The sequence below is a fragment of the Vipera berus genome (assembly GCF_964194415.1).
Source record: "Vipera berus genome assembly, chromosome: Z".
In the NCBI taxonomy this organism is placed as follows: Eukaryota; Metazoa; Chordata; class Lepidosauria; order Squamata; family Viperidae; genus Vipera; species Vipera berus.
The window spans coordinates 1,728,946-1,755,220 of record NC_138205.1 but is presented as its reverse complement, the minus strand read 5'-3'; the positions used below and the strand labels follow the sequence as shown (position 1 = coordinate 1,755,220).

Sequence of the window (26,275 nt, the reverse complement as noted above, 5' to 3'; positions counted from 1 at the left end):
TACCTGGTATATTTCTTCAGGTGGAATCTACCACAAGGATAACTATTTTGGGGGGGGTGTCCGACCGTCCCACCCAAGCGGGAAGCGCCCACAAGTTCCTTCGGCTGGTTGCAAAATTGCTCTTTTTTGGGGTTTTTTGTAGGTCAAAAGCATTTCCCTCCTTCCAGGAGACCTTGATCCCCCGGCTCTGAGTTCGAAGGCGGATCCCCTGTAATCCGATCGGTTGGGAAATCAGGGATCCCAGATCTCTGGAAGGTGCACATTTGGCTGAAATCTTCCCTCCGATCTATATGGCAATAATTTTTGCCGGAAGCGTAAATTGCATTTAGTAATTGCGAGGGGGGTGGGGGTGGGGCAATTCGGCTGCTTGATGAGTGGCTATTAGGGGTTGTAAACTCAGGTTAATGAACGGGTTGAGGGAACTCGGCCAAGGGGGAAGATAAGGGATAAACTCCGGCACATTCCGACAGGCATGCCGGGGCCAGGTCGCTGGGTGCAACCTGTAGATGAGATTGCCATTTCTGAAACGTTTGTGTGGCAGAGTTCACACCCAGAGCCCTGGGTGAATTTTTAAGTCCGGGCGTTTCTCAACGGTGGGGAGTTGAAGACGTATGGACTTCAACTCCCAGGATTCCCCGGCTGGCAAACTTTCAGAATATCCTTCTTCCCCTCCCCCCAATGACAACAATCCTGTGAGGTGGGCTGGCCGGAGAGAGGGCGATTGGCTCATGTCACCCAGACATCTTTCAGGCCTAAGGCGGGACTAGAACTCCCTGCCTCCTGGTGATTGGCCCAAGTCACCCAGACATCTTTCAGGCCTAAGGCGGGACTAGAACTCACCGCCTCCTGGTGATTGGCCCAAGTCACCCAGACATCTTTGAGGCCTAAGGCAGGACTAGAACTCCCTACCTCCTGGTGATTGGCCCAAAATCACCCATCTGCTTTCAGGCCTAAGACAGGACTAGAATTCTCCTTCTCCTAGTAATTGGCCCAAAGTCACCTGGCTAGTTTCATGCTTAAGGCAGGACTAGAATTCCCAGTCTCCCTATTTCCAGCCCACCATCTTAACCACTAAAACAAACTGGGTCTCACCAACCCCTTGCACCTTATCACTTGCTTCCGAAGGGGCCTCAGCCCAGCCAACTTAGGAGAAGACCTCAATGCAGGCACACCGTCCATGCTCAGAAGCTATTAGCTTGTGAATTTATAACACACACACACACACACACACACACACACAAACACACAGACACGTCAAGGCATGCAGGGGTCCAAGTTGCTATCTTTCAGAAATTGCTCTCTGTGTACGGCCAAGTGTAAAAAACAGGCTAATAGACTAGGTCGCTACAGCAAGCAGTCCTCGCTTTACCACGGTTCATTCAGCGACAGTTCAAAGTTACAATGGCACCGAAAAAAGCAACCTGGGACCGGTTTTTTGCCGTGACCGTCGTAGCCTCCCTCCGTGGGTCCCGGGTGTCAAAATTCAGAGGCTCAGCAACTGACTCATCTTTACGACGGTCGCAGCATTCCCCCGGGATCACGTGATTTCCCCTTTTTGCGCCGAGTTTCAAGAAACAAAGTCCACAGGGGAATCCGGATTCGCTTAGCAACCGCGTTACTCACTTAACAACCAGCACAGAGATTCGCTTAAGCGCGGTGGCGAGAAAAGTCGCAAAACGGGAGAAAAAAAAGCCCACCGAACAACTTTCTCGCTTGGATTAGATTAAGGTAAAGGTAAAGGTTCCCCCGCACGTGCGTGCTAGTCGTTTCCAACTCTAGGGGCCGGTGCTCATCTCCGTTTCAAAGCCGAAGAGCCAGCGCTTGTCCGAGGATGTCTCCGAGGTCATGTGGCTGGCATGACTAGACGCCAAAGGCGCACGGAACGCTGTTACCTTCCCACCATAGTGGTCCCTATTTGTCTACTTGCATTTTTTTACGTGCTTTCGAACTGCTAGGTTGGCAGAAGCTGGGACGAGTAACAGGCGCTCACTCTGTTACGCGGCGCTCGGGATTCGACCCGCCAAACTGCCGACCTTCTGATCGACAAGCTAAGCCTCCTAACCCACTGAGATTAGGATAAGATTAGGTAACCTTTATTGTCATATTTTTTCCCCCTGTGGGCACAATTGGCCCAGAAGTTTGGGGCTGAACTGTAGTCGTAAGACGAGGATTCCCTGTATCCCACCCGTATCCTGTCTGTTCGGTACCTTTTTATCCCTTTTAATATTAATTCTGAGTTTTTCACTCTCACCTGTATGACGCGCCGGTCATAAAAGTCCTCCAGGCAAGATCAAAAGCTAATCAATAAATCCATCGACCGTCCCGGCAACTTCTAACCACACCTGCAGGGGGGAAAGGGCGATGCCCCCCCCTTCCCCGTGTGATTGGCCCCCGGCCCTGCCCGGCCCTCTGCAGCCGCCCACAGGGCAGGGCAGGCCAGGAGGAGAGAAAGGTGGCCCGGGGAAGGGGGGGCACTTTGCAGCAGCGCCCCGGACTAAGCGATGGCGTGTCTCATCCGGCCGGCCGGCAGCAGCGACTGTGAGCAGCTCCTGAGCTTCATCAAGGTGAGGAAAGGGCGAAATCCAGACGGTCAGCAATTCTTCCAGCAGAGATTGGCCCGCTGTTTGTCTGGGAAGGAAGGAAGGAAGGAAGGAAGGAAGGAAGGAAGGGAGGAAGGGAGGAAGGGAGGGGAAGGGAAGAAGGAAGGATGGAAGGAAGGAAAGAAAGGAAGGAAGGAAGGAAGGAAGGAAGGAAGGGGAAGGAAAGAAGGAAGGAAGGATGGAAGGAAGGAAAGAAAGGAAGGAAGGAAGAAAGGAAGGATGGGAGGGGAAAAAGGAAGGAAAGGAAGGAAGGAAAGGAAGGAAGGAAGGAAGGAAAGAAAGGAAAGAAGGAAGGAAGGAAGGAAGGAAGGAAGGGGAAGGAAAGAAGGAGGGAAAGAGGAAGGAAGGATGGAAGGAAGGAAAGAAAGGAAGGATGGAAGGAAGGAAGGATAGAAGGAAGGAAGGAAAGAAAGGAAGAAAGGAAGGATGGGAAGGGAAGAAGGAAGGAAAGGAAGGAAGGACGGATGGAAGGAAAGGAAGGATGGAAAGAAGGAAGGGAAGGGAAGAAGAAAGGAGTAGGAAGGAAAGAAAGAAGAAGCAAGCAAGGAAGGAAAGAGTAGGTAGGAAGGATGGAAGGAAGGGAGGGAAGAAGGGAGGGAGGGAGGGAAGAGGCAGCAAAATGCCTTCTGAATTGGCTGAAGGTTTTGCCGGAGGAAGGGGCTTAGCTCGCCAAGGGCTTTGGCACCTGAACCCTTCCAGCAAAAGAAACACCCCCCCAAAAAAACCCCGAAAAGAGGGGGATCCAACCCACAGGAGCCCCAAAGAGCAAGGCGGCCTCTGGCGGAGATTTTCCAGCAAAACAGGGAACGAGGAAAAATAAATTCGGAATTAGCACCCCAGGGGCCCCCTTTCTCTCTCCCGTCCAGGGGGGCGATTGTGGGGTGCCGAGTTGTTCACTTTTTATTACTCAAACACTGTGCAAGGAACCCCATTTTTTTTGTCTCCCCCTGGTCCTGCTGAGGGATCCCAGCCAGATCAAAGAAGGGGAGACAAATCCCGCTTCTGCTTCTTGCCCAACTTTTCAAAGAAGTCCTCGGACTTACGGCCACCCCGGGAGCCCAAAATCCCCGTGGTCTAAATCAGACAGTCGTTAAGTGAGTTTTGCCCCCTTTTATGACCTTCCCGGCCACGGCGATTGTTAAGTCGATCTCCGCTGCGGTCTAAGGGAGCCTCACGGTCCTTAAGTGAATCCGTCTCCTCCTCGTCAGAAGGTCGCAAAAGAGGATCCCGTCAGCCCCCCCCCCCCGGGACACTGCGACCGTCATAAATTTGAGTCGTGACCGGGGTGGGGGGGTGGGGGGGGAGAGGCTGCTGCAGCTTTGAAAACCGGCCCAAAGTCACTTTTTTTTAATGCGCTTGTACCTTCCCGATGGTCACTGAACCAAGTCGTAACTCGAGGACCGCCTTATGGTATGTTCCCTCAAACCTCTCTGCTACGTTTGTGAATAATGATGATGATGATGATGATGAGATGCTGTTGGAAGGAACCTTGGAGGTCATCTTGTCCAACCCCCTGCTGAGGCAGAAAACCCTAGACCATTTCAGACAAATAATAATAATAATAATAATAATAATAATAATAATAATAATAATAATAATAATAATAATAATGATAAATAATAATAATGATAAATAATAATAATGATAAATAATAATAATGATAAATAATAAATAATAATAATAATAATAAAAGTAATGATAAATAATAATGATGATAATAATAATAATATAATAATAATAATAATATAATAATATAATAATAATAATAATAATAATAATAATAATAATAATAATAATAATAATAATAATAATAATAAAAGCTGGAAGGGACCTTGGAGGTCATCTAGTCCAACCCCCTGCTCAGTGGATCTGGAGAAGGTTGGGATTTGAGGGTCCCCCATAACAGTCCCTCTATTTATTCTCCCCCCCCCACCAGGACATTGCTGACTATCACAACTTATTGCACGAGGTCACAATCAGTGCGGAAGGTAAGGATTTCGAGACTTTTGGGGGGGGTGTCAAATGCCAGGTGCCCTCCACCCACCACCCCCTTCCCAGGAATGCCAGGTGGGAGAGGCTGGCGGCTGGCGAGCAGCTTTTCTGGAATTTGGGGAGAGGGTGGAGGGCAGGGTGGACGCTGCCCGGCTGGTGGGTGGGTGGGTGGCAGCAGGAATGCGGGCAGAGCACCTGGGCAGGGGGGGGTCACCTGGCCACCAAGAGCAACGGGCACCATAGCCCAGCTTTGGAGAAGGAAGGAAGGAAGGAAGGAAGGGAGGAAGGAAGGAAGGAAGGATGGAAGGAGGGAGAGGGAGGGAGGGAGGAAGGAAGGAAGGAAGGATGGAAGGAGGGAGAGAGAGGGAGGAAGGAAGGAAGGAAGGAAGGAAGGAAGGAAGCTGGGGGGAAGGAGGAGAAGAGCCCGGATTGGGTTGAGGAGGGCTTTCCTTGGGCATAGAAGGCGGAATTCTGAATCAGCATTTTTTTCTCTTCCTCCTCCTCCTCCTGCTCCTCCATCTCTCCTCCTTTCTTCTTCTTCTTCTTCCTCCTCTTCCTCCTAATTTTCCTTCTTTCTTCTTTCCTTTCCCCCTCCTCCCCCTCTCCTCCTCCTCCTCTTCCTCCTCTATCCCTCCTTTTTTCCTTCCTTTCTTTCTCCTCTTCCTCCTCCCTTCTCATCCCCCTCCTAATTCTCCTCCTCCTCCGTCTCTTCTTCGGCCACCTCCTCCTCCTTCTCCTTCCTCCCTTCTCCTCCTCTTTACCCATCTCTTCCTGTCCTTACGCCTCTTCTCCTCCTCCCCCTCCTAATTCTGTTCCTCTTCTCCCTTCTTCCTCCAAATTCTCCTCCTCCATCTCTTCTTCTTGCGCTTTCTCTTCCTCCTTTCTTCCTCCATTCTTCCTCCTCCTCCACCCTCTCGTTTCTTCCTTGCCCTTCCCCTATTTTTCCTTCTCCATCTCTTCTTCCATCACCTCTTCCTCCTCCCTCCCTCCCTCCCTTCCTTCCTTCCTTCCTTCCTTCCTTCCTTCCTTCCTTCCTTCCTTCCTTCCTTCCTTCCTTCCTTCCTTCCTTCCTCCTCCTCGTCCCAGATCTGAAAGCAGACGGGTTTGGCCCAGATCCCTTCTTCAACTGTCTGATGGCTGAATTGCCCCCAGAAAACCCCTCAAAACAAGGTAATATCCACTAATATCCCCCCCCAAAAAAAGACTTGTCAAACTTTAAAGACTTAAAACTCGTCAATGCATCCATCTTAAGCTTATCTTTTTTTTAAAGAAATGTTTTATTGATTTTTTTTTACAATCACCATCCTTAGTGCCTAGTTTACAGCGTGTTGTCTTGGTTCATAATTTTTTAAAAAAACAACAATCAATGGTAGTTAATTAACAATCAATAATAATTGATTTTTGTGCTTCCATAGTATATTAATTAACAGTATATTTCTTTGATCTTCCCTTCTCCCAAGAGTATTGTCCTTCTTCAACCTTAAAAAAAATATAATTGTTAATATTTTCAGTGCCTAAATGGTTAAATATAAACATTTTTTTCACGTTTGTACAAATAATAACCTCCGTATATGACATTTTGTTTCTTATCAACTTGTGATGTTTTTATAAAAATCATCTTATTAGTTCACCATATGTCCTATTTTCACAGTTATTTAAGCTTAATTTCTCAATAATTAATATAATAATAATAATAATAATAATAATAATAATAATAATAATAATAATAATAATAAGTTGGAAGGGACCTTGGAGGTCATCTAGTCCAACCCCCCGCTCAGGCAGGAAACCCTATACCATTTCAGACAAATTCAAACAATTCTTATCAGTCATAATTTTCTCAGTATTTATCATCTAAATATCCAGATTTTCCATTTAGATACAGCATCCCAATGTTTTCGTATTTCATGTGTTAAAAAATACTATACTGCTTATCTACCTTATGCCGTCTACCTATAATATCTTTTCTGATCAGTTGATATTTCACTTATATTTGTAAAAGTTAATTTGTTAAATCGCTAATATAGCCTATTTTCAAAGTTCTTATTTAAGCTTAATTTCCCCTCAATATTTCAGTCATTCCTTAATCCTAATTCTCTGCAACTTAATTTACCTTTGAATTTCAAACTTTTCATCCACATACATCATCCCAATATTTTAACATTTTATATATTATAGAAAATACTATATTACTTATATCTCTTATCGCTCTTATTATAAGACCCCTTTATATCCAAAGTTATCTGTTATTTTAACTGTATTCAAACAAGCATTTGCTCATGTAATTCTCCATCTGGTAGGGCGAGTCAAAACTCCTGAATCTGTCTCCGTCCTTCTTCGTTTGCCAGATAGCTTTCCAAATTGATATATTCCACTTGCCAGGAAATTCTTGTATGCTTGTGAGTGTTCTTGGCAGTGGAGAAGACAGAATGCGTAAAATATATGCTTTTTGTCTCCCAAACTCTGATGGTTCTCCTGGCAGCTCTATACTCCATTTTGTTAAGTCTTCTTTCTTATCCTCAGGATTATTTTGACGTTCTGATCAATAAAGTATCTTTTTCGTTTTGTTGTTATGTCCCAGTCTTGTAGTTTTTTTCCTGTTTGTGTTAAATTATACTTCTCTTCATTTGTAGCTTCGCTGATTAAGTCATTTTCTTCTAGTTTACATTCTGTTATTGATTTGTTTGTTCATTCTTTACCATCATTTTCTGAGTGTTTTTTTTTGATTGTGGGTTTAGATTAGAAATGTGCTCATTTATGTCGTCAAAGTTGGTTTTGATCTCCTCGTGGTTTAAAGTGATTGTCATTTGTATCTGTCGTAGCATTACATACCATTTCCTCCTGGAAATTATTTGTCTTGTCTTGAAATGTTGCTTCTGGAGGTCTTTGATATTCCAAGCTAGGTCTTTCAGGAGTAAGTATTAAATGTGGTTTTCTGTCATTTTTTGATAAGTATGCAATATCCACCATGTTGTCTCCCCCTTTCAAATAATCCTTCATCAGTGCCGTAGTCTCTACATGTCAAACCAGCCAAACTCAGAATCCAAACAGCCCAATTTTGTATACGGTAGTTCTTATCTTTATATATAGTTTTTATAATCCATTGTATTTCCAATTGTCAAGGCACCAGTAAAATCCGTAATTTATAACAGTTCTTTCATTCAGAAATCAATTGTCAACCAGTCAAAATTGCAGTTTAGTATATTTAGCCACCTTGAATCCTTCCTGTAAATTCCCCCCTAAAGGATTAGCCAAGAGTCAACATTTTTCTTTTTCTGTAAACAATTCTTGAGTTTACACAACAGAGTATTTCTTTTCCTTCAGACACTTTTTAATCCTTTGGCTGGCCCAGTATGTATTCTTTTCTTTGTTCCCAGCCCGCTGTCTTCTTAAAGATTATTAAAGTTCAAGAGAGCAGATTATTCTTTGTTTCTAGGCATCTTGCCAATTTCTGAGTCAGTGTTGTTAATGTTCTATGTTCTAATTCTCCACTAGTGTCAGTAGTTGTTTTCCAGCTTTTTCAGCCAAGAAATTATTATTATTATTATTATTTATAGTTTCATCAAAACCCTTTAGAGCAGGGGTGTCAAACTGCCGTTGGCCCATTTACATCATACGGCCGTGCCCACTCCAGCTCTGGCAATGCAAAAAATGTTGCGATACGTTGCGACACGTCACGTGACACGGCGAGTTTGACACCCGTGCTTTAGTTTAGAGTATAATCTTAGCAGGTTTTTTTTAGTTTCTAAATTTATGCAGACTGTAGTATTTTAAATTTGATTTCAGTATATTTCTTTCCCCCTTAAAGGTTAATTCACCGCTTCCATCTGTGTGTGTGTGTTGGGGGGTAGTCCCCTCCCTTCACTTTCGGAGGTTTTCTTATTTTGGGGGTCTTTCCCAAGGACTTAGTTACAGAGTAGAGGAGAGAATATCGATACTCTCACCAGTTCCAAGCACGCTGTTCACCGTTGTTCTGATTCGTGCTCTTTGACTTCGACTGCAAGCAACTTGGGCTAGTCGCTGGTGTGCTGGCTAGCCTTTGTCCTGTTGGGTTAGAGGGCTTCCCCCGGATTGAACGGAAGGACCACTGTTATTCCGTAATCATTGGGGCACCCCTCTTTCTTCACCACCTCTCTGGGGTGACTTCAGACCCATTTAGGGTCCCCCGGCAGGACGAAATCAGCTGTGGGGTGTGGAGCTCCGCAATCCGGTGGCCGTGCGCTACAGCACAAAAACCGGAAGTACCATCTTAAGCTCCTCTTCATTACACGGATTCATCCTTCCGTATTTATTGTGAGGTAAAATGAAATATTGTGTGACCCAAGAACAGCTACCAGAATGGAGTGCGATTACACACCGAGGGTCACTTGTTTTCAAAGTTTTTGCACTCTTAGTTAGTCCTCGACTTAACAACTGTCTTGCTTAGCAACAGAATTTTTGGGCTCAATTGTCGTAAATCGAGGACCACTTGTACCTGTTTTTACACACACACACACACACACGCAGACACACACGAATGCAGAATGTCAGCTTCTGATGCGAGCCAGTTGCATTATTTTACTCCCAAAATATTTCACATTTTGTATTTTAAATCTTTGTGTTTTTAACCGAAATGTGATGTAAACGTGCCACACGATAAGTGCGTAAATGATCATTTTTACTCCCCACGCAGGGCGCCCCATCGGCTACGCCTTGTACTATAAGGCATATTGCGTCAACCACGGGAAGAAGATATATTTGGAAAATCTATACGTGGTGCCGGAATTTCGCGGTAGGTAAAAGTATCGGCTTGAACTCGCCCAGAGTCACTTCATGGTGAGATGGGTGGCATATACATTTAATCAATAAGCAAAATAAGTGCCAGGCATCTTTTAAAAGCCAGTTTTGATGAGCTTTGCCTATTGGGTTAGTAGCAGTTTTATGCTCTGCCAGGTGGAGATTCATGTTGGCTGGGGGATTCTGGGAGTTGAAGTCTCCCATCTTAAAACATGGCTGGCTAGGGAATTCTGGGAGTTGAAGTCCAGCTGTCTTAAAGTTGGCAAGTTTGAAAAATATTAAAACGGAGTTTCAGTCTAAGCAAACTCCAATGTTCCCCAATAATATGGTTGCTGCTGCTGCTGCTGTTGTTGTTATTATTATTATTATTATTATTATAATCATTATTATTATTAAATATAATTGGCATGGAACAACGGGGGCAACACACTGACTCCCCTCCGGTTTCTTCTCCCCAGACAAAGGAATCGGAAAGCAGTTGCTGATCAAAGTTGCGGAAGTAAGTTCCGAATGTTGGCATTGTGGCCGGTCTGTGTCTTTTCCGGACTTCTCCAAATGAGGAATTGTCATCCCTTTCTCTGGAAAGGCGGCTACAGGCAGTCCTCGACTTACGACGGTTCATGTAGTGACCGTTCAAAGTTACACCACCACTGAAAAAAGTTGATTCAGGACCGTTTTTCCACACTTAACGACCGTTGCAGCCTCCCCAGGATCAAAATTCAGACGCTTGGCCAGTGGCTCGCATTTATGACGGTCGCCGTGTCACCTGATCCCCTTTTGCGAGCCTCGGACAAGCAAAGTCAACGGGAGTTCACTTCACAGCCGTGGTGACACACTTAACAACCGCTGCGATTCACTTAACAACGGTGGCGGGGAAGGTCGTAAAACAGGGCAAAATCTCGCTTCACAACCGGCCCGCTTAGCAACAGAACTTTTGGGCTCCGCTGTGGCTCTAAGCGAGGACTACCTGCAGGACTTTGGTCACTGAGTGATTCGTCGTAAGTCGAGGACTACCTGTCCCGTCGGGTCAGAATAAGGCTCGCAGAGCCTGCAGCTTCAGGGGCAGTCTACCAGCCGGAGAAGAGGGTGGGAGAGGCCAATTTCCTTATTGCACGGATGCACCGTGGGAAACAGGGCGCTGGTTTAGCCAGTGCCGGATACGGATCTGATCGCTTGTAACTTCATCATGCCTGTTTTTTTCCGGTCCGGCAGGTGGCTCTTGCCGCTGGCTGCACCGGGATGAAATTTAGCACCATGGAGGGGAACCAGCGGGCAAAGAATTTGTACCTGCGCCTCGGAGCCGAGGACACCACCGAATCCTTCGACTGGCACTGCATGGAGTTTAGCCAAGAGGCCTTGCAAAGGCTCGTCCAGGGCGGGCAGGGATCGTGAGCGCGCCCCAGGCCGATTCAGGAGGAGGAGGAGGAGGAGGAAGAATGGCACTTATGCCAAGATCAGAAAACCAGGATTTCTCAGCCTTAGCAACTTTTAAGATCTCTGGACTTCAATTCCCAGCCAGGATTCACAGGCTTCGGACTCCCAGAATTCCTCAGCAAGCAGAATTGGACTTCATGTCCCAGAATTCCCAGCTAACATTTGTGGACTTTAATTTCCAAAGTCCCCAGGCAGCATGCCTGGACTTCAACTCCCAGAATTCCTCAGCTGTCACGCCTGGACTTTGATTCCCAGAATTCCTCAGGCATCATGCCTGGACTTCAACTCCCAGCATTCCTCAGCCGTCACGCCTGGACTTCGATTCCCAGAATTCCTCAGGCATCACGCCTGGACTTCCACCCACAGAATTCTTCAGCTGTCACACCTGGACTTCGACTCCCAGAATTCCCCAGTTAACTATGAGAAAGCACACCTCTTTTCCCAAAAACCCGGCATTTAATGCTGTATTTACCTAAAATAAACGACTAGTGATTCCTCCTCCCCCACCCCAAAAATTAGCATATCTAATTTAAAACAAGAAGGTCACATTTAGTTTCTGCTTTTTAATAAAATCTCTTGAGTCCGAAGAAGTGGTAGGAGACTCCAGATTTTATTTTACAACTTAAAAAATAAAAATTAAGACTCCACCTCCTCCTCCCTACCAAGTTACTAGTCCACAATGTTTTGTTAGCATCGTGGTTAGAGACGACAGGAGTTCTAATCCAAAATTAACCAAAGGTGATTTGATTAAGGTCAGATGGTAATTTTGGGGGCGTCTCCTTATAGAGTCCCCAGTGTTTTTTCAACCTTAGTTATCTATAAGACATCTGGACTTCGTCTCCCAGAATTCCTCAGTCAGCCATGTTGGCTGGGGAATTCTGGGAGTTGAAGTCCAGATGTCTTAAAAGTGCCATAGAGAAACTGAAGCAGATCCAATCCCCCCCAAATATAACTCCGTGCCCCATGAATGAGACAGCAAACGAAGAATGAAAAGGGGCATCTCTTTAATTCAATGTTCAAAATACACCCGCGGCCCAATATTATTATTGATTAAAAATAAAAATAATAAGGCGGGCTGGACAGGAAGAAACTCGAGACATCTATTTTGAAAAACTAAAAAGGATCATTTTAAAAAAATCTTTTGCTTCGTAACAGGGGACAGGCAAAAGTTCAACAGGGGAAGATTTGTGCTCATAGGAGGAGTGGGGGGGGGAAAGAGAGAGGAAATAGCCCCCAGCCCCAATTTATTCAGATAAGACCAGCTTATGGGTGGGGGAGTCTTCAAGCCTTATGGGTGCAGGAGTCCGTTCAAGTACGTTTGGGAACAGAGGAGGTTCCACCCTTGAAACTCAGCCTGGTCAGGATGATGGGCGTTGTAGTCTGGAGGATGGACGGAAATCTATTTTGGGGGTCCTTGCTGAGCCAAGGGGCTACGGTAACTTTCTAAACCCCCTCCCCAATTTGAGAAGCTGCTAAAATGACATGAAAAAGGCAATGCAGATCAGCGCTTGTCAAGTACGGCGCTTTGAAGATCGGCGGACTTCAACTCCCAGAATTCCCCAGCCAGCTAAGCTGGCTGGGGAATTCTGGGAGTTGAAGTCCGCCGATCTTCAAGGCGCCCAAGCTGACAAACGCTGCGAAAGAGCAGCGAGCCCTTTGCACCCAGAAAGGGGGTGCAAAGTCCAGCAGCCCACGAAGCCCCCCACCCACCCGGGGGAGAGAGGTTGGGGATCACCGCCCCCGTCAGCAGTCGGTGGTGACGTCGGAGGAGAGGTCTTGGATCCGCCGCGTGCTGCAGTTCTTGCAGAGAATATGGCTGTCCAGGGGGTAGCAGCCACGCCCCTCCCCTTCGGAAGAGAGGAGCAGACCACAATCCTGGTGGGGGGGGGGAAGAGGGAAAGGAAAACCGGATGCAACCATTAAGGGTGCTTCTCCAGGTTGCCAGCGGTGGTCCCGCCTTCCCTCCCAGAGTGACAGAATAGAGAGAGATGATTGATAGATGATAGACACATGATAAGGATGATAGATAGATAGATAGATAGATAGATAGATAGATAGATAGATAGATAGATAGATAGATAGATAGATAGATAGATAGATAGATAGATAGATGGATGGATGGATGGATGGATGGATGGATGGATGGATGGATGGATGGACAGACAGACAGACAGACAGACAGACAGACAGACAAAGAGAGATTATAGATATAGATGATTGATAATATACATGATAGGGATAATAGATGAGATAGATGATAAAGATAGAGATAGATAGATAGATAATAGAGACAGACAGACAAGATACATGATAGAGATAATAGAGATAGATGATTGATAGATGATAGACACATGATAAGGATAATAGATAGATAGATAGATAGATAGATAGATAGATAGATAGACAGACAGACAGACAGACAAAGAGAGATAATAGATATAAATAGATGATTGATAATATACATGATAGGGATAATAGATGAGATAGATGATAAAGATAGATAGATAGATAATAGAGACAGACAGACAAGATACATGATAGAGATAATAGAGATAGATGATTGATAGATGATAGACATGATAAGATATAGATAGACAGATACATGATAAAGAGAGATAATAGATATAAATAGATGATTGATTATAGAGAATGTCAGAGAATGTCGGCTGGTGGCCCCCAGGGGGAGGGCCTTCTCTGTGGGCACCCCAGCTTTATGGAACCAACTGCCGGTTGAGCTCCGGATGGCACCGGATCTTCGCTCCTTCCGGCGCGGGTTAAAGACCCATCTATTCGAACAAGCTGGCCTGGCCTGATGGGGAATGTTAGGGTTTTAATGGGTTTTATATTCTGATTGTTTTAATTGGGCAATTATTTAATTCTTTTTTTAACTTTTGTATTTCTATTTATATGCCCTGTTCACCACCCTGAGTCCTTCGGGAGAAGGGTGGTATAAAAATTCAATAAATAATAATAATAACAATAATAATAATAATAATAATAATAATAATAATAATAATAATAATAATAATAATAGATGAGATAGATGATAAAGATAATAATAATAATAATAATAATAATAATAATAATAATAATAATAATAATAATAATAATAATAATAATTTTCTTTATATACGGCCCAAAGGACTCAGGGCGGTGAACAGGGCAAGCATAAAAAATACAGAGTTACAAAAGTTAAAAAGGGATTAAATATATGCCCACTAAAAACAGTAAATACAAATATTAAAATAACAATAAAAGACCCCCCCATCCCCCATCAGGCCAGGCCGGCTTGTTCAAATAAGAATGTCTTGAGATCGTGACGAAAGGAGCGAAGATCGGGCGCCATCCGGAGCTCAACCGGCAACCGATTCCATAGCTCCGGGGCGCCCACAGAGAAGGATCTCCCCCTGGGGGCCACCAATCGACATTCTCTGACCGGTGGCACCCTGAGGAGTCCCTCTCTGTGGGAACGCACAGGGCGGAGGGATGTCGATGCCGGCAGCAGGTGTTCCCTAAGGTACTCCTGACCCCTGCCATGTAGGGCTTTGAACACCATTACTAGTACCTTGAATCTCACCCGGAAGGCAACTGGTAACCAATGCAGCTCACGGAGCAAAGGTGTAACGTGGGAGTATCGGGAGACTCCCAACACAACTCTCGCGGCTGCATTCTGTACCAGTTGGAGCTTCCGGGTGGTCCTCAAGGGCAGCCCCATGTAGAGAGCGTTGCAGTAGTCTAGTCGAGAGGTCACGAGCGCGTGAGTGACCGTGCATAGATCATCCCGGCTTAGATAGGGCCGCAACTGGCGCACCAGGCGAACCTGGGCGAAAGCCCCCCTAGTCACAGCCACTATGTGGTCTTCCAAAGTGAGCCGTGAATCTAGGAGGACTCCCAAGTTGCGAGCCCTATCTACGGGGGGTAATAGTTCACCCCCCATAGAGATGGAATATCCGAAATAACCCGGGATGAAGGTATGCAAAGCCACTCAGTCTTGTCGGGGTTGAGTTGAAGTCTGTTCCTCCCCATCCAGACCCGAACCGCCTCCAGGCAACGGGACATCACGTCGAGGGCATCACTGGGGTGGTTTGGGGTCGAAATGAAAAGCTGGGTATCATCAGCATACTGATGATACCCAACTCCAAAGCCACGAATGATCTCACCCAGCGGCTTCATATAGATTGAACAGGAGAGGCGAGAGGACCGACCCCTGAGGAACTCCACAAACGAGAGACCTCGGGGTCGACCTCTGCCCCCCTGCCAACACCGACTGCGAACGTCCCAGGAGATAGGAGGAGAACCACTGCAAAACTGTGCCTCCCACTCCCAATCCCCTGAGACGCCGCAGCAGGATACCATGGTCGATGGTATCGAAAGCCGCTGAGAGGTCTAATAGGACTAGGACAGAGGAATGTCCCCTGTCCCGGGCCCTCCAGAGATCGTTCACCAGCAGATAGATAGATAGATAGATAGATAGATAGATAGATAGATAGATAGATAGATAGATAGATAGATAGATAGATAAACAGATAGATATAGATTGATCATAGAATCCTAGGGCTTCAAAGAACCTCAGAGGTCATCTAGTCCAACCCTCTGCTTAGACGGGAGACCTTCTACCAATCTTTTCTCCATCGCCTCCAGCGCTGCAACCCCCTCCAGTCTGGCTCCCCCCGGCCCCCTCCGCCATTGCTCACCTCGCATTTGTAGCAGCCGATGTGGAAGCTGCGGTCCAGGGCCACGATCCGCACCGTCTCCTCCTGGCCCGGTTCGGGCATGATGGCCTCTCCACAAACGGAACAGCGGGGGGCAAATTTCCTGGGGGGGGGAATCAGGAGGAGACATGAAGCTGGCCCAGATGGGACTTGTAGTACAGCACACACAAAATGTTGGGGGAGTAAATTTCTTTGGGGGAGGGGGCAGGAATCAGGATGACGTTGGCCCTGCCCTCTTGCCCAGATTTTGTGGGCCCCAGGATCCCCACTTGTCCTGCCTTGCTGGCTGGGGAGGATGGGACTTGCAGTACAGCACACACAAAACGGGGGAGCAAATTTCCTGGGGGGGGGCAGGAATCAGAATGACGTTGGCCCTGCCATCTTGCCCAGATTTTGGGGCCTCGGGATCCCCGCCTCTCCTGCCTTGCCAGCTGGGGAGGATAGGACTTGTAGTATGGCCTCCGTGTAGGTAGTCCTCGACTCACAATGGTTCATTTATGGACCGTAAAAAGGGACCGATGACCATTTTTCACACTTAACGACCGTCACAGTGTTCCCCCCCTCCCCCGTGTTCACATGATCAAAATTCAGATGCTGGGCCACCGACTCCTATTTACGACGGTCGCAGCGTCCAAGGGTCACGTGATCCCCTTTTGCGATTTTTCAGACCAGCGAAGCCAACGAAAGAAGTCGGGATTCATTTAACGACTTGTGTTACTAACTGCAGTGATTCGCTTAACAACGGCGGCAAAAAAAGAAGGTCCACAATTGGGACGAAACCCGACAAATTTTTCACTTAGCCACAGAAATTTTGGGCTCAACCACGATCGTTAAGTCGAGGACTATCCGTAGTAGGGAGGATGGGAGTTGAAATGGTCTAGGGGTGTCCTGCCTGAGCAGGGGGTTGGACTAGATGACCTCCCCCTCCCCGCAATCTCACCGATGGAAATCTTCAATGCAGTGGATCTGGCTGGTGGCGTCCACGGTGAAAGGGATCCCGTCCAGGCAGCGGTGGCAAACCACACAGGTGAAGCACTGAGGGTGATAAGCTTTACCCATAGCCCGCAGGATCCGGTCCATGATGGGCTTGGAACACATGGAACATTTCTCCAGAGTCACCTGGGCAGAGGGCGGGCGTCAGTGTTTATCTCTCTCTCTTACATACATACATACACATATGTATGTATGTATGAATGTATGTATGTATGTATAAATATATTAAAAAGAACCATCTCCTCTCTCTTGCCAATTTTTTTAATCACTGGTTCAACTTTTTTATTGTTATTTTAATATTTGTATTTACTGTTTTTACTTGGGCATATATTTAATCCCTTTTAACTTTTGTATTTTTGTAATTTTTAAGCTTGCCCTGTTCACCGCCCTGAGTCCTTCGGGAGAAGGGCGGTATATAAATAAAATTATTATTATTATTATTATTATTATTATTATTATTATTATTATTATTATTATTATTATTATTATTATTATTATTATCTCTTCGAGACTTGATTGGCAGATTGTAGGCCCCCATGACTGGGCTCGCTTGCTTGAGTCATCTATATTCCCCTCCCTTTTGGGGACACGAGGTGATATGGCCATCCCAGCAACATGAAGCTGCCTTTTCAGATTAGGACACCAGAGGGCGCCCACGTCCTAAAAGTTAGAGCAATCCTTCTGAAACCTAGCCCAGATTGCAGAATTCTGCAGTCCTTTTGGCACCCGCAGCTTGGCTCGCTTGCTTGAGTCCTCTAAATTCCCTTGCCCTGTTGGGGCACAAAATGGTTTGACCACCCTGGCAATGTGAACCTGCATTCTCCCATTATGACACCAGAGGGCGCCCAACTCCCAGAGGCGGACTTCAGAGAGCCATGTTTTTCAAACTTAGGGCCTTGCAGACCGGTGGACTTCCACTCCCAGAATCCCCCCCTCCTGGGCTGGCTGGGGAATTCTGGGAGTTGAAGTCCACACCCATCGTCAAGGCGGGACGTTGGAAAAGCAGAGTGGGAGAACCCAAATGTGGGGCCCGGAGACTCTTTCGAACCCCTCACTCACAATATAGCAGGATTCACAGTATGACCGGCGGTCGATGGCGTAGAACGGCTGCCCCCGCAGGCGGCAGTGGCAAGTAGCACAGATGAAGCACTCGACGTGGAAGACCTGGTCCATGGCCACGCAGCCCGTCCCGTCTCCCACCACGTTCTCCCCGCACTGGGCGCAGCGGCCTGCAAGGGTCCAGGGTTCGAAAACGACCGATTGCTCGATTTTTTTTTAAAAAAAAAACCATCGAAAGAAGATAACAAAAACAAAAAGTCCCAAAAATTCCAGGCACAGCAAGACCCAGTGCCCCCCCTCCCCCTCCCCAATTCTGAGAACAAAAGACCCGGTTTAATCTTAAAACCAGCCCAGGGGAGTTTCTGCGTTGCTATTCCGCCCAGCAGCAGCTTTCTGAGATAGACTGCTCTTGCGTGGGGAGGCTCCACTACAAAAACAAAACAAAACTCAGAGGGGAAAAAAACCCACCGAAGTACTCGGCCGTGGGAGGATGCTTCAAGTCGTAAATCAGTTTCTTGGTCAGCCGATCCAGCTCCTCTTCCGGGCGGCAGGACGGGGGCTGCGCGGAAAGAAAGGGGAGACTGGAGAAGGGAGGTCCCTAAACACACACACACACACACACACACACACACACACACACAGACGCACGGGCCCTGGAGTTGAACGTGAAAAAAAATGGGGGTGCAGGGAAGGTTCCTGAGCATCAGAAGAAGGCAATCCGGTTCTCTCCCTACAAATGGTATAGAGTGTTTCCAGCCTGAGCAGGGGGTTGGACTAGAAGACCTTCAAGGTCCCTTCCAACTCCAATAGTCTAGTCTAGTCTGGTTTCTATTCTATTCTATTCTATTCTATTCTATTCTATTCTATTCTATTCTATTCTATTCCTTATTTCTAATTCTATTCTATTCTGTTCTGTTCTATTATTCTATTCTATTCTATTCTATAATTCTATTCTATTCTATTCTATTCTATTCTATTCTATTCTATTCTATTCTATTCTATTCCTTATTTCTAATTCTATTCTATTCTGTTCTGTTCTATTATTCTATTCTATTCTATTCTATAATTCTATTCTATTCCATTCTATTCTATTCCCATATTCTATTCTATTCTATTCTATTCTATTCTATTCTATTCTATTCTATTCTATTCTATTCTATTCTATTCTATTCTATTCTATTCTATTCTATTCTATTCCTTATTTCTAATTCTATTCTATTCTATTCTGTTCTATTCTATTCTATTCTATTATTCTATTCTATTCTATTCTATTCTATTCTATTCTATTCTATTCTATTCTATTCCTTATTTCTAATTCTATTCTATTCTGTTCTATTCTATTCTATTATTCTATTCTATTCTATTCTATTCTATTCTATTCTATTCTATTCTATTCCTTATTTCTAATTCTATTCTATTCTGTTCTATTCTATTCTATTATTCTATTCTATTCTATTCTATTCTATTCTATTCTATTCTATTCTATTCTATTCTATTATTCTATTCTATTCTATTCTATTCTATTCTATTCTATTCTATTCTATTCTATTCCTTATTTCTAATTCTATTCTATTCTGTTCTATTCTATTCTATTATTCTATTCTATTCTATTATTCTATTCTATTCTATTCTATTCTATTCTATTCTATTCTATTCTATTCTATTCTATTCTATTCTATTCTATTCCTTATTTCTAATTCTATTCTATTCTGTTCTATTCTATTCTATTATTCTATTCTATTCTATTCTATTCCGTTCCATTATTTATTTCTATTTACTCTACTCTATTCATTATTTCTATTCCTATTCCGTTCCATTCTTTATTTTATTATTCTACTCTGTTCTGTATTTTATATTCTACTCTGTTATGTATTTTATTATTCTATTCTATTCTATTCTAAATTCCTCGAGAATTGAAGCAACAATGCCTCATGGATAGGGAGTCCTCAACTTACAACAATTCGTTTAGTGACCGTTCAAGGTTACAACAGCACTGGAAAAAAAGCAACCTAGGACTTTTTTTCAGACTTAACAAGCGTTGCAACATCCCCAGGGTCACGTGATCACAATTCAGACACTGGGCAACCGACTCCTATTTATGACGGTCGCAGCGTTCCGGGATGGCGCCGTTTCCCCTTTTGCGACTTTCTGATGAGCAAAGTCAGTGGGAGAAGCCAGTTTCGCTTAGCAACCGTGTTGCTCACTTAACAACTGCAGGGATTCATTTGGGAACGGTGGCAAGAAAGGTTGCAAAAAGGGGCAAAACTCATTTAACGACTGTCTCGCTTGGAATCAGAAATTTGGTGCTCCGTTTTGATCGTTTTGATCTTGCCGCAAAAAACCCAGACTCCGGGAACTGTTGAGGAGGGGCTGTCTTCACCCTCATTCTCACACACAAACTCGCTGAACTCTAGAATTGAACCCCATCCCTCCTGGGAATCCGGATTGCATTCCGTTACAGGATGGAAGCCCCTTCCCCAGAAAGACCCCTACCCTGCCTTCTCCTTCCCCATCATCCCCAGCGCCTCGAGTTACCTGATGGGGAATCCTCAGCCCCCCACCGCCGGCAGGAACTTGGGATGCTGTCAACTCTTCCTTCCCGGCTTTCGCCAATCCAGACTGGAATTGTCCCACTGGCGCCTCCAACCTGGCCTGCCCCGCAGGGCTGGCATAGAATTCCCCCTCGCCCGGCCGCTGGCCATAGGAGGGAGGCTCCGGATACCAAGGCTCAGCCTCGTGGGGACGGGCCCGGGATCCCGGCTCAGAGGCATACTGCGGAGGAGGCTTCACCCCGTATCCCAGCTGGGGGGACGGGGGTCCGTAGGCCGGCTCAGCCCTGCGCCTGGGCTGGTTGTAACCCACCACCGGCTTGGCCACCTTCACCTGGATGCTGAAGGGGGGCCCGGCTGAGGAGGACGCCGTGGCATACGAGGCAGGCATCAACTGGGGGTACGGCTTGGGCACCGAAGGGGCATGGTGGTATCCATAGGCATCCCCCAATCCGGGCGAGCCGTACTGGCAGGGCAGCACCGGGAAGGCTGGGTAAGGGGATCCCGAGGCTGGTGGGCCTCCATAGGGCAGGGCCTTGGCATCAGGCTTAGGGGCTGTGAAGCCCCCCGCGAGGGTGGGCTTGTAGGTAGCTGAAGCCGGGCTGAGCTTGGGGGCGCCAGGCTGCAGAGCTGGATACGGCACAGATTCCGCGTTCTGCAATAAAGGGGTAACACCGTCAGGGTCCAGGTAGAGAATTTGGGGCACACACACACACACACACACACAGAGGCACCCCGTCTTGTCCTCCAGTTGCCACCCCCCCTCCCAGCTTCCTCACCGCCCGTTCGCCCCGGCGCTGCTGGGTGCTCTCCATGTCGGCCAACATGCTGGTGAGCGAATCTATCTGGACATCGATGTTGGTGGGGTGAAGACCCCGCACCTGCTCCGGGGATTCTCCCTGCTGGGGGAAAAGAGAATCTTTGGGGGGGGGTTGTCTCCCTGACTGAGGAAGCCATCCGAGCCGTGCCCAAACCGATCTGGGCTTCTGTAATGGGGTGACTCCCCACCTTTGCCACCCTCTGCCCCACCCCCACCCCAAGGACTGCGCCTGTTGAACCTCGGCCTGCCAGGCTTTTTGCAGAAGGGAGCCAGTGCTTAACGGAAAGAGAAAGTGCCAGTAGGGGGCCTTCTGGATTAAACGCGGCTTCCGGGATCCTTGCCAGCGCCTACTACAACCCTGGGAGTCGTAGTTCCGGCTAGTTGAACTACAACTCCCAGGATTCCACTAGGCGCCGGCAAAGGCTCCTGGGAGCTGCGTTCTCCAGAGGGCAGCGGGTGGGGAACAAACAGCCCCTCGGCCTCTGTCGCCCGTACCTCCTCCCCTGGGCAGGCGGGGTCAACCCCGGTCTCTTCTTACCTGCAGGGTGTAGCTGGGAGGTGTAGCGCTCTCCCAGGATCCTCGGGACCCTCTCTCGCTTACGGAGGAGTAGGGGGAGTCCGCAGAAGAGTCCTGGGGAAGGGAGGCGGGACCTGGAGTAGAGGAAGAAGCAGGACAGAGATTCAAACTCAGGACCGGGCAGAGGAGAGGAAGCTGGCTCCTCTAGGTGTCGTCAACTATAACTCCCAGGCCTGCCGGCCTGCCTGCCCACCCAGGAGCAAAGTCTTCTGGGAAAGGTAGTCAAAGGACCTTTTGCCATCTTGTCCTCCACTTACAACCGGTTGCTTGACAGACATGATCCCTATAACGGAGAGAACTCCTTTAGGCCCATCCATCCATCTATCCAATTCCTGCCTGGGATGACTGAAAGGTTTTGCCTCCTTTGACGGGCACTTCCCACAGCTACCAGCTGGCAGTTCAGTGTGGGGGGGGGAGAAGATCCATTCTCGGCTATTTGTGGGGGGGGCGGGGTCTGTTGCTTCCAACCCAGCCTCTCCCTGAGAAAGGAGAATCAAGGGCCTACCTCACAGGGGTGTGAGGAGCATTTTGGAACGCAAGCCAGCGGAGAGGGAGCACAAGCGGCAAATTAGCCCAACCGAGGCCAATCGAAGCGGGATGGACTTCAACTCCCAGAATTTACCCCCCCCGCCCCCCCGTCGGCAGCGTCTCTCAACCTCCTCAACTTGAGAAGGGGTGGGGCTTCAACTCTGGGAACTCTGGGCGTTGTAGTCCCTCCGACTTCAAGGGGCCCAAGCTGTGCATAGAGGGTCCCCTTGTTTGTGCAGAAGACCCTTCCCCAAAGAGTCATGGGTCCCACGATTACCTGGCGGAGGGGGCAGGTCCCGGGAAAGGCCCCCCGCTGAGCCCATTGCCCCGTTGGTCTCCGGAGTCCGGTGGGCGGGTTTGGGAGTTGCCGGGACGGAGGCAAAGCTCTTCTGGACTCTGCAGACGGCCGGCGCGGATACGGTGACATCCGGCTGGGCCAGGACCCCCACTTGCTTCGGGGGCAGCCAGGTGGGGCCGGACATGGCGAGGGAAGCTGGCTTGGGGGATGGGGGGGCGGGGAGGGCAGAGCAAAAACATTGGGAGTCAAAACTGGAATTGAATAGAACAACCTTGGCTTTCCTGGCCGAGCCTTAAAAAATTTTTCCCCCTTTTATTTTGAATTAATTAAAAGTTTCAGCTGAACCTGAATCGAAAAAGAAAGAGAGAGAGAGAGGTGAGAAAGAGGTAGACAGATAGATTCATATAAATATAAAGAGATGATAAATGGACAGATGAATGGATAGATAGGTAGGTAGACAGATAGATGTATAGATAGATGGATAGATAGATATAGATAGATAAATAGAAATAGAAATAGATAGACAGACAAATAGAAACAGAAATAGAAATAGAAATACATAGATGGAGATAGATAGATAGATAGATAGATAGATAGATAGATAGATAGATAGATAGAAATAGATATAGATAGATAGACAGACAGACAGACAGACAAATAGAAATAGAAATAGATAGATGCATAGATAGATGGATAGATAGATAGAAATAGATAGAAATGGATATAGATATAAGATAGATAGATAGATAGATAGATAGATAGATAGATAGATAGATAGATAGATAGATAGATAGATGGATGGATGGATGGATGGATGGATGGATGGATGGATGGATGGATAGAAATAGATAGAAATGGATATAGATATAGATAGATAGATAGATAGATAGATAGATAGATAGATAGATAGATAGATAGATAGATATACAAATATATATAGAGATATTGATAGACAAACAGAAATAGATAGATATAGATATAGATAGAAATAGAGATAGAAATAAGATAGATAGAGACAGACGTAAAGGAATAGAGATGGTAGACAGAGAGATGGACAGGTGGATATACCTGGTGAGACAGATGAGAGAGAGAGAGAGAGAGAGAGAGAGAGAGAGAGAGAGAGAGAGAGAGAGGCAAGAGAGAGAAATACAGATAGATATAAATATAAATAGATGATAGACAGACAGAAATAGAGAGATGATAGAGGGATGGATGGATAGATAGCTGGGGGGAGAGAGAGAGGCAAGAGGTACAGATAGATATAAATATAAATAAAAAGATAAAAGAGAGAGATGATAGATGAATGGAAAGGAAGGAAGAAAGGTATAAACAGTAAGCCACAAAACTCTAAACAAACCATATGCTCATGTTTTACCTCTTGGCAAGCCATTTTCAAACCATGATTAGGACCTTTCTAAAAGCACAGTGGCAAGGATCTTGCAGGACTAACATGCCAAGCTTTTGCAGTGACGAAACAAACCACAATTCCAATCCTGTTGACTCCCCAATTCCTCCCATTTCAGTATCACACACTGCCCTAGAGATTCAGGAAGCCACGAGGCCACGTGGGAATCCGTTACAGGGGAGTAAGCTGCAGGCACCGTTAACCCTCATCCCGCCCGTTCAGGCAAAGGCTTGGAAAACCTGGGGGTTGTCCCCCTCCCCTTTCCTGCACCCCCAGTGCCATCTGGGGGGAAAAAAACCACCCCAAAATTAAAATAGTCCACAAAACTGATTCACACGTTGTAGCCTCCTCCGGTTTCCTGAAATTGTGATTTGACCAAGTACCGTTCCTGGCTTTTTAAGTACTCTCAAGAAGCCAGCAATTGTGGCTTAGTCAATAGAAGCTCGGCGGCTCCCTCCACGTTATAGACAAACCACCTTGTAACTCCGTGGAGGAAGTGTTTGGTCCTGGCAAAGGAATTAATTTGGTAAATCTGAGTTGGAACTTTGGGTGGACTTCAACTCCCAGAATTCCCCCAGCTGGCTGGGGGAATTCTGGGAGTTGAAGTCCACCCGGCTTCCAAGTTGCTTAAAGCGGCCAAACCCGCAGCAAACCACGTTGCAATTAACCACGTTGCAATTGCGGTCTGCGCGTGACGTCACTCGGCCTCCCTCCCCCCTCCTCGCCCAAGACTTCCTCCGCTCCTTCCCCAACCTGTCGCCCGCCCAGATGCCTCGCACAGCGTGCTGGGCTGCCAGGCAGCGCCGCATGGGCTCCGGAGTACGACATAGCTGGGTCAAGCTGCAGCCCTCCCGGGAGTGGGGAACGGGGGGGGGAGGGGGGGAAGAGGAGGAGGTCGAGCACTCTGCACGTGCTCGGGGGTGGTCGGTGCTCCCCCGCTGCCAGGGGAGTGGCGGGGGGCCCTCAGGACAGGATGGGGGGGGCTTAAGACGGATGGGGGGGGCTCAGCTAGAGTAAGGCGGAGACCCCAAGAGGAGCAGCCCCCCCCTCCCCAATTTAGCCTAAACCCCCCCTCCCGCTCAGACCCTCCCCTGAATGGCCCCCCCCTCTTTGCCCCCTCCTCACCTGATCCCGGCGTCTCCCCCGCCCGCGCCGAGAAAACTTTCTCCGCAACTTTCTCCGCTCCGGACGCGGCAAGGAAACTTTTTCTTCTTTTTTTTTCCCCCTTTTCTTTTTTTTTTCCTTTTCCTTTTTCTTTTTTTCGTGGAAGCCCCCCCCGGGTGACGTCACCGCATTCCACAGCGTCACGTGGAGCCTGGGAATTCCTGCCACTTCCGGTGGGAGGCGGGCATGAATGGGGGGGTATGTGTGTGTGTGGGGGGGGGAAAGAGCTCAGCCTCCTCCCACCTGCCGGCCCGCGCAGGTGGGACTCCAGTGCCCATGCTCCGCAGCCTGCCCGGGTAGAGACAATGTGGGGGGGGGGGTTGTTGGTTTTGGTTTTTTTTGCAATCTCCTGCAAAAGGTTGGGGGAAGAAGCAGCTTTTTCGGGGACCCCCCCTTGGATTTTTGGGGCTTCTTGCAAGGGCAGAGAAGGGAGAGTCCCATCGGAGTCCCATCTGTCCATCCTGTCCAGAGCGGCGGTGGGACTCCAATGCCCATGCTCGCCAGCCTGCATGATCAGAGATGGAGGGGGGGCGGCTACAATCTGCAGGGAAGGCACCAGGTGGCACTCCAGTGCCCATGCTTCCCAACCTGCATGGGTAAAGACGGGCTACAATCTCCTGCAGGGAAGGCACCAGCTGGGACTCCGGTGCCCATGCTCCGCAGCCTCCATGGGCAGAGTGGTGGGGGGGGAGGCACTGGAATCTCCTGCAGGGAAGGCACCAGCTGAGACTCCGGTGCCCATGCTCCCCAGCCTCCATGGGCAGAGTGGCGGGGGGGAGGTGCTGCAATCTCCTGCAGGGAAGGCACCAGCTGAGACTCCAGTGCCCATGCTCCCCAGCCTCCATGGGCAGAGTGGCGGGGGGGGGAGGTGCTGCAATCTCCTGCAGGGAAGGCACCAGCTGAGACTCCGGTGCCCATGCTCCCCAGCCTCCATGGGCAGAGTGGCGGGGGGGGAGGCACTGGAATCTCCTGCAGGGAAGGCACCAGCTGAGACTCCGGTGCCCATGCTCCCCAGCCTCCATGGGCAGAGTGGCGGGGGGGGAGGTGCTGCAATCTCCTGCAGGGAAGGCACCAGCTGAGACTCCAGTGCCCATGCTCCCCAGCCTCCATGGGCAGAGTGGCGAGGGGGGAGCTACAATCTCCTGCAGGGAAGGCACCAGCTGGGACTCCAGTGCCCATGCTCCCCAGCCTCCATGGGCAGATTGGCGGGGGGGAGGCGCTGCAATCTCCTGCAGGGAAGGCACCAGCTGAGACTCCAGTGCCCATGCTCCCCAGCCTCTATGAGCAGAGTGGCGGGGGGAGGCGCTGCAATCTCCTGCAGGGAAGGCACCAGCTGAGACTCCGGTGCCCATGCTCCCCAGCCTCCAT

At 47.9% G+C, this 26,275-nt stretch overlaps 2 protein-coding genes across 2 annotated transcripts; one reads left to right on the top strand and one right to left on the bottom strand.

The window, feature by feature from the left end:
* Positions 1 to 2,033: 2,033 nt before the first annotated feature.
* LOC308678277 (thialysine N-epsilon-acetyltransferase-like) lies at positions 2,034 to 11,196 on the top strand. Its single transcript, XM_081345380.1, has 6 exons — positions 2,034 to 2,564; positions 4,537 to 4,588; positions 5,679 to 5,762; positions 9,265 to 9,363; positions 9,827 to 9,867; positions 10,581 to 11,196. Exons 1-6 carry the CDS (start codon positions 2,502 to 2,504, stop codon positions 10,758 to 10,760), a joined length of 519 nt encoding a protein of 172 aa, XP_081201506.1. The 5' UTR covers positions 2,034 to 2,501; the 3' UTR covers positions 10,761 to 11,196.
* Positions 11,197 to 12,545: 1,349 nt separating this feature from the next.
* On the bottom strand, positions 12,546 to 24,978 carry LOC308677310 (thyroid receptor-interacting protein 6-like; the record flags this gene model as incomplete). Its single annotated transcript, XM_081343578.1, has 10 exons — positions 24,869 to 24,978; positions 22,318 to 22,537; positions 21,474 to 21,586; positions 20,895 to 21,017; positions 20,102 to 20,770; positions 18,035 to 18,125; positions 17,567 to 17,736; positions 16,455 to 16,633; positions 15,497 to 15,617; positions 12,546 to 12,677 (listed from the first exon to the last, which is right to left on the bottom strand). Exons 2-10 carry the CDS (start codon positions 22,520 to 22,522, stop codon positions 12,546 to 12,548), a joined length of 1,803 nt encoding a protein of 600 aa, XP_081199704.1. The 5' UTR covers positions 22,523 to 22,537; positions 24,869 to 24,978.
* Between the last annotated feature and the right edge of the window lie 1,297 nt (positions 24,979 to 26,275).

What these genes read in the sequence shown, in the direction of transcription:
- LOC308678277 (XM_081345380.1), top strand. Translation starts at nt 2,502, where the DNA reads ATGGCGTGTCTCATCCGGCCGGCCGGCAGCAGCGACTGTGAGCAGCTC. An exon ending in GGTCACAATCAGTGCGGAAG is followed by an intron (nt 4,589 to 5,678) that starts GTAAGGATTTCG and finishes TCCTCGTCCCAG; the next exon opens with ATCTGAAAGCAGACGGGTTT. An exon ending in TGCTGATCAAAGTTGCGGAA is followed by an intron (nt 9,868 to 10,580) that starts GTAAGTTCCGAA and finishes CCGGTCCGGCAG; the next exon opens with GTGGCTCTTGCCGCTGGCTG.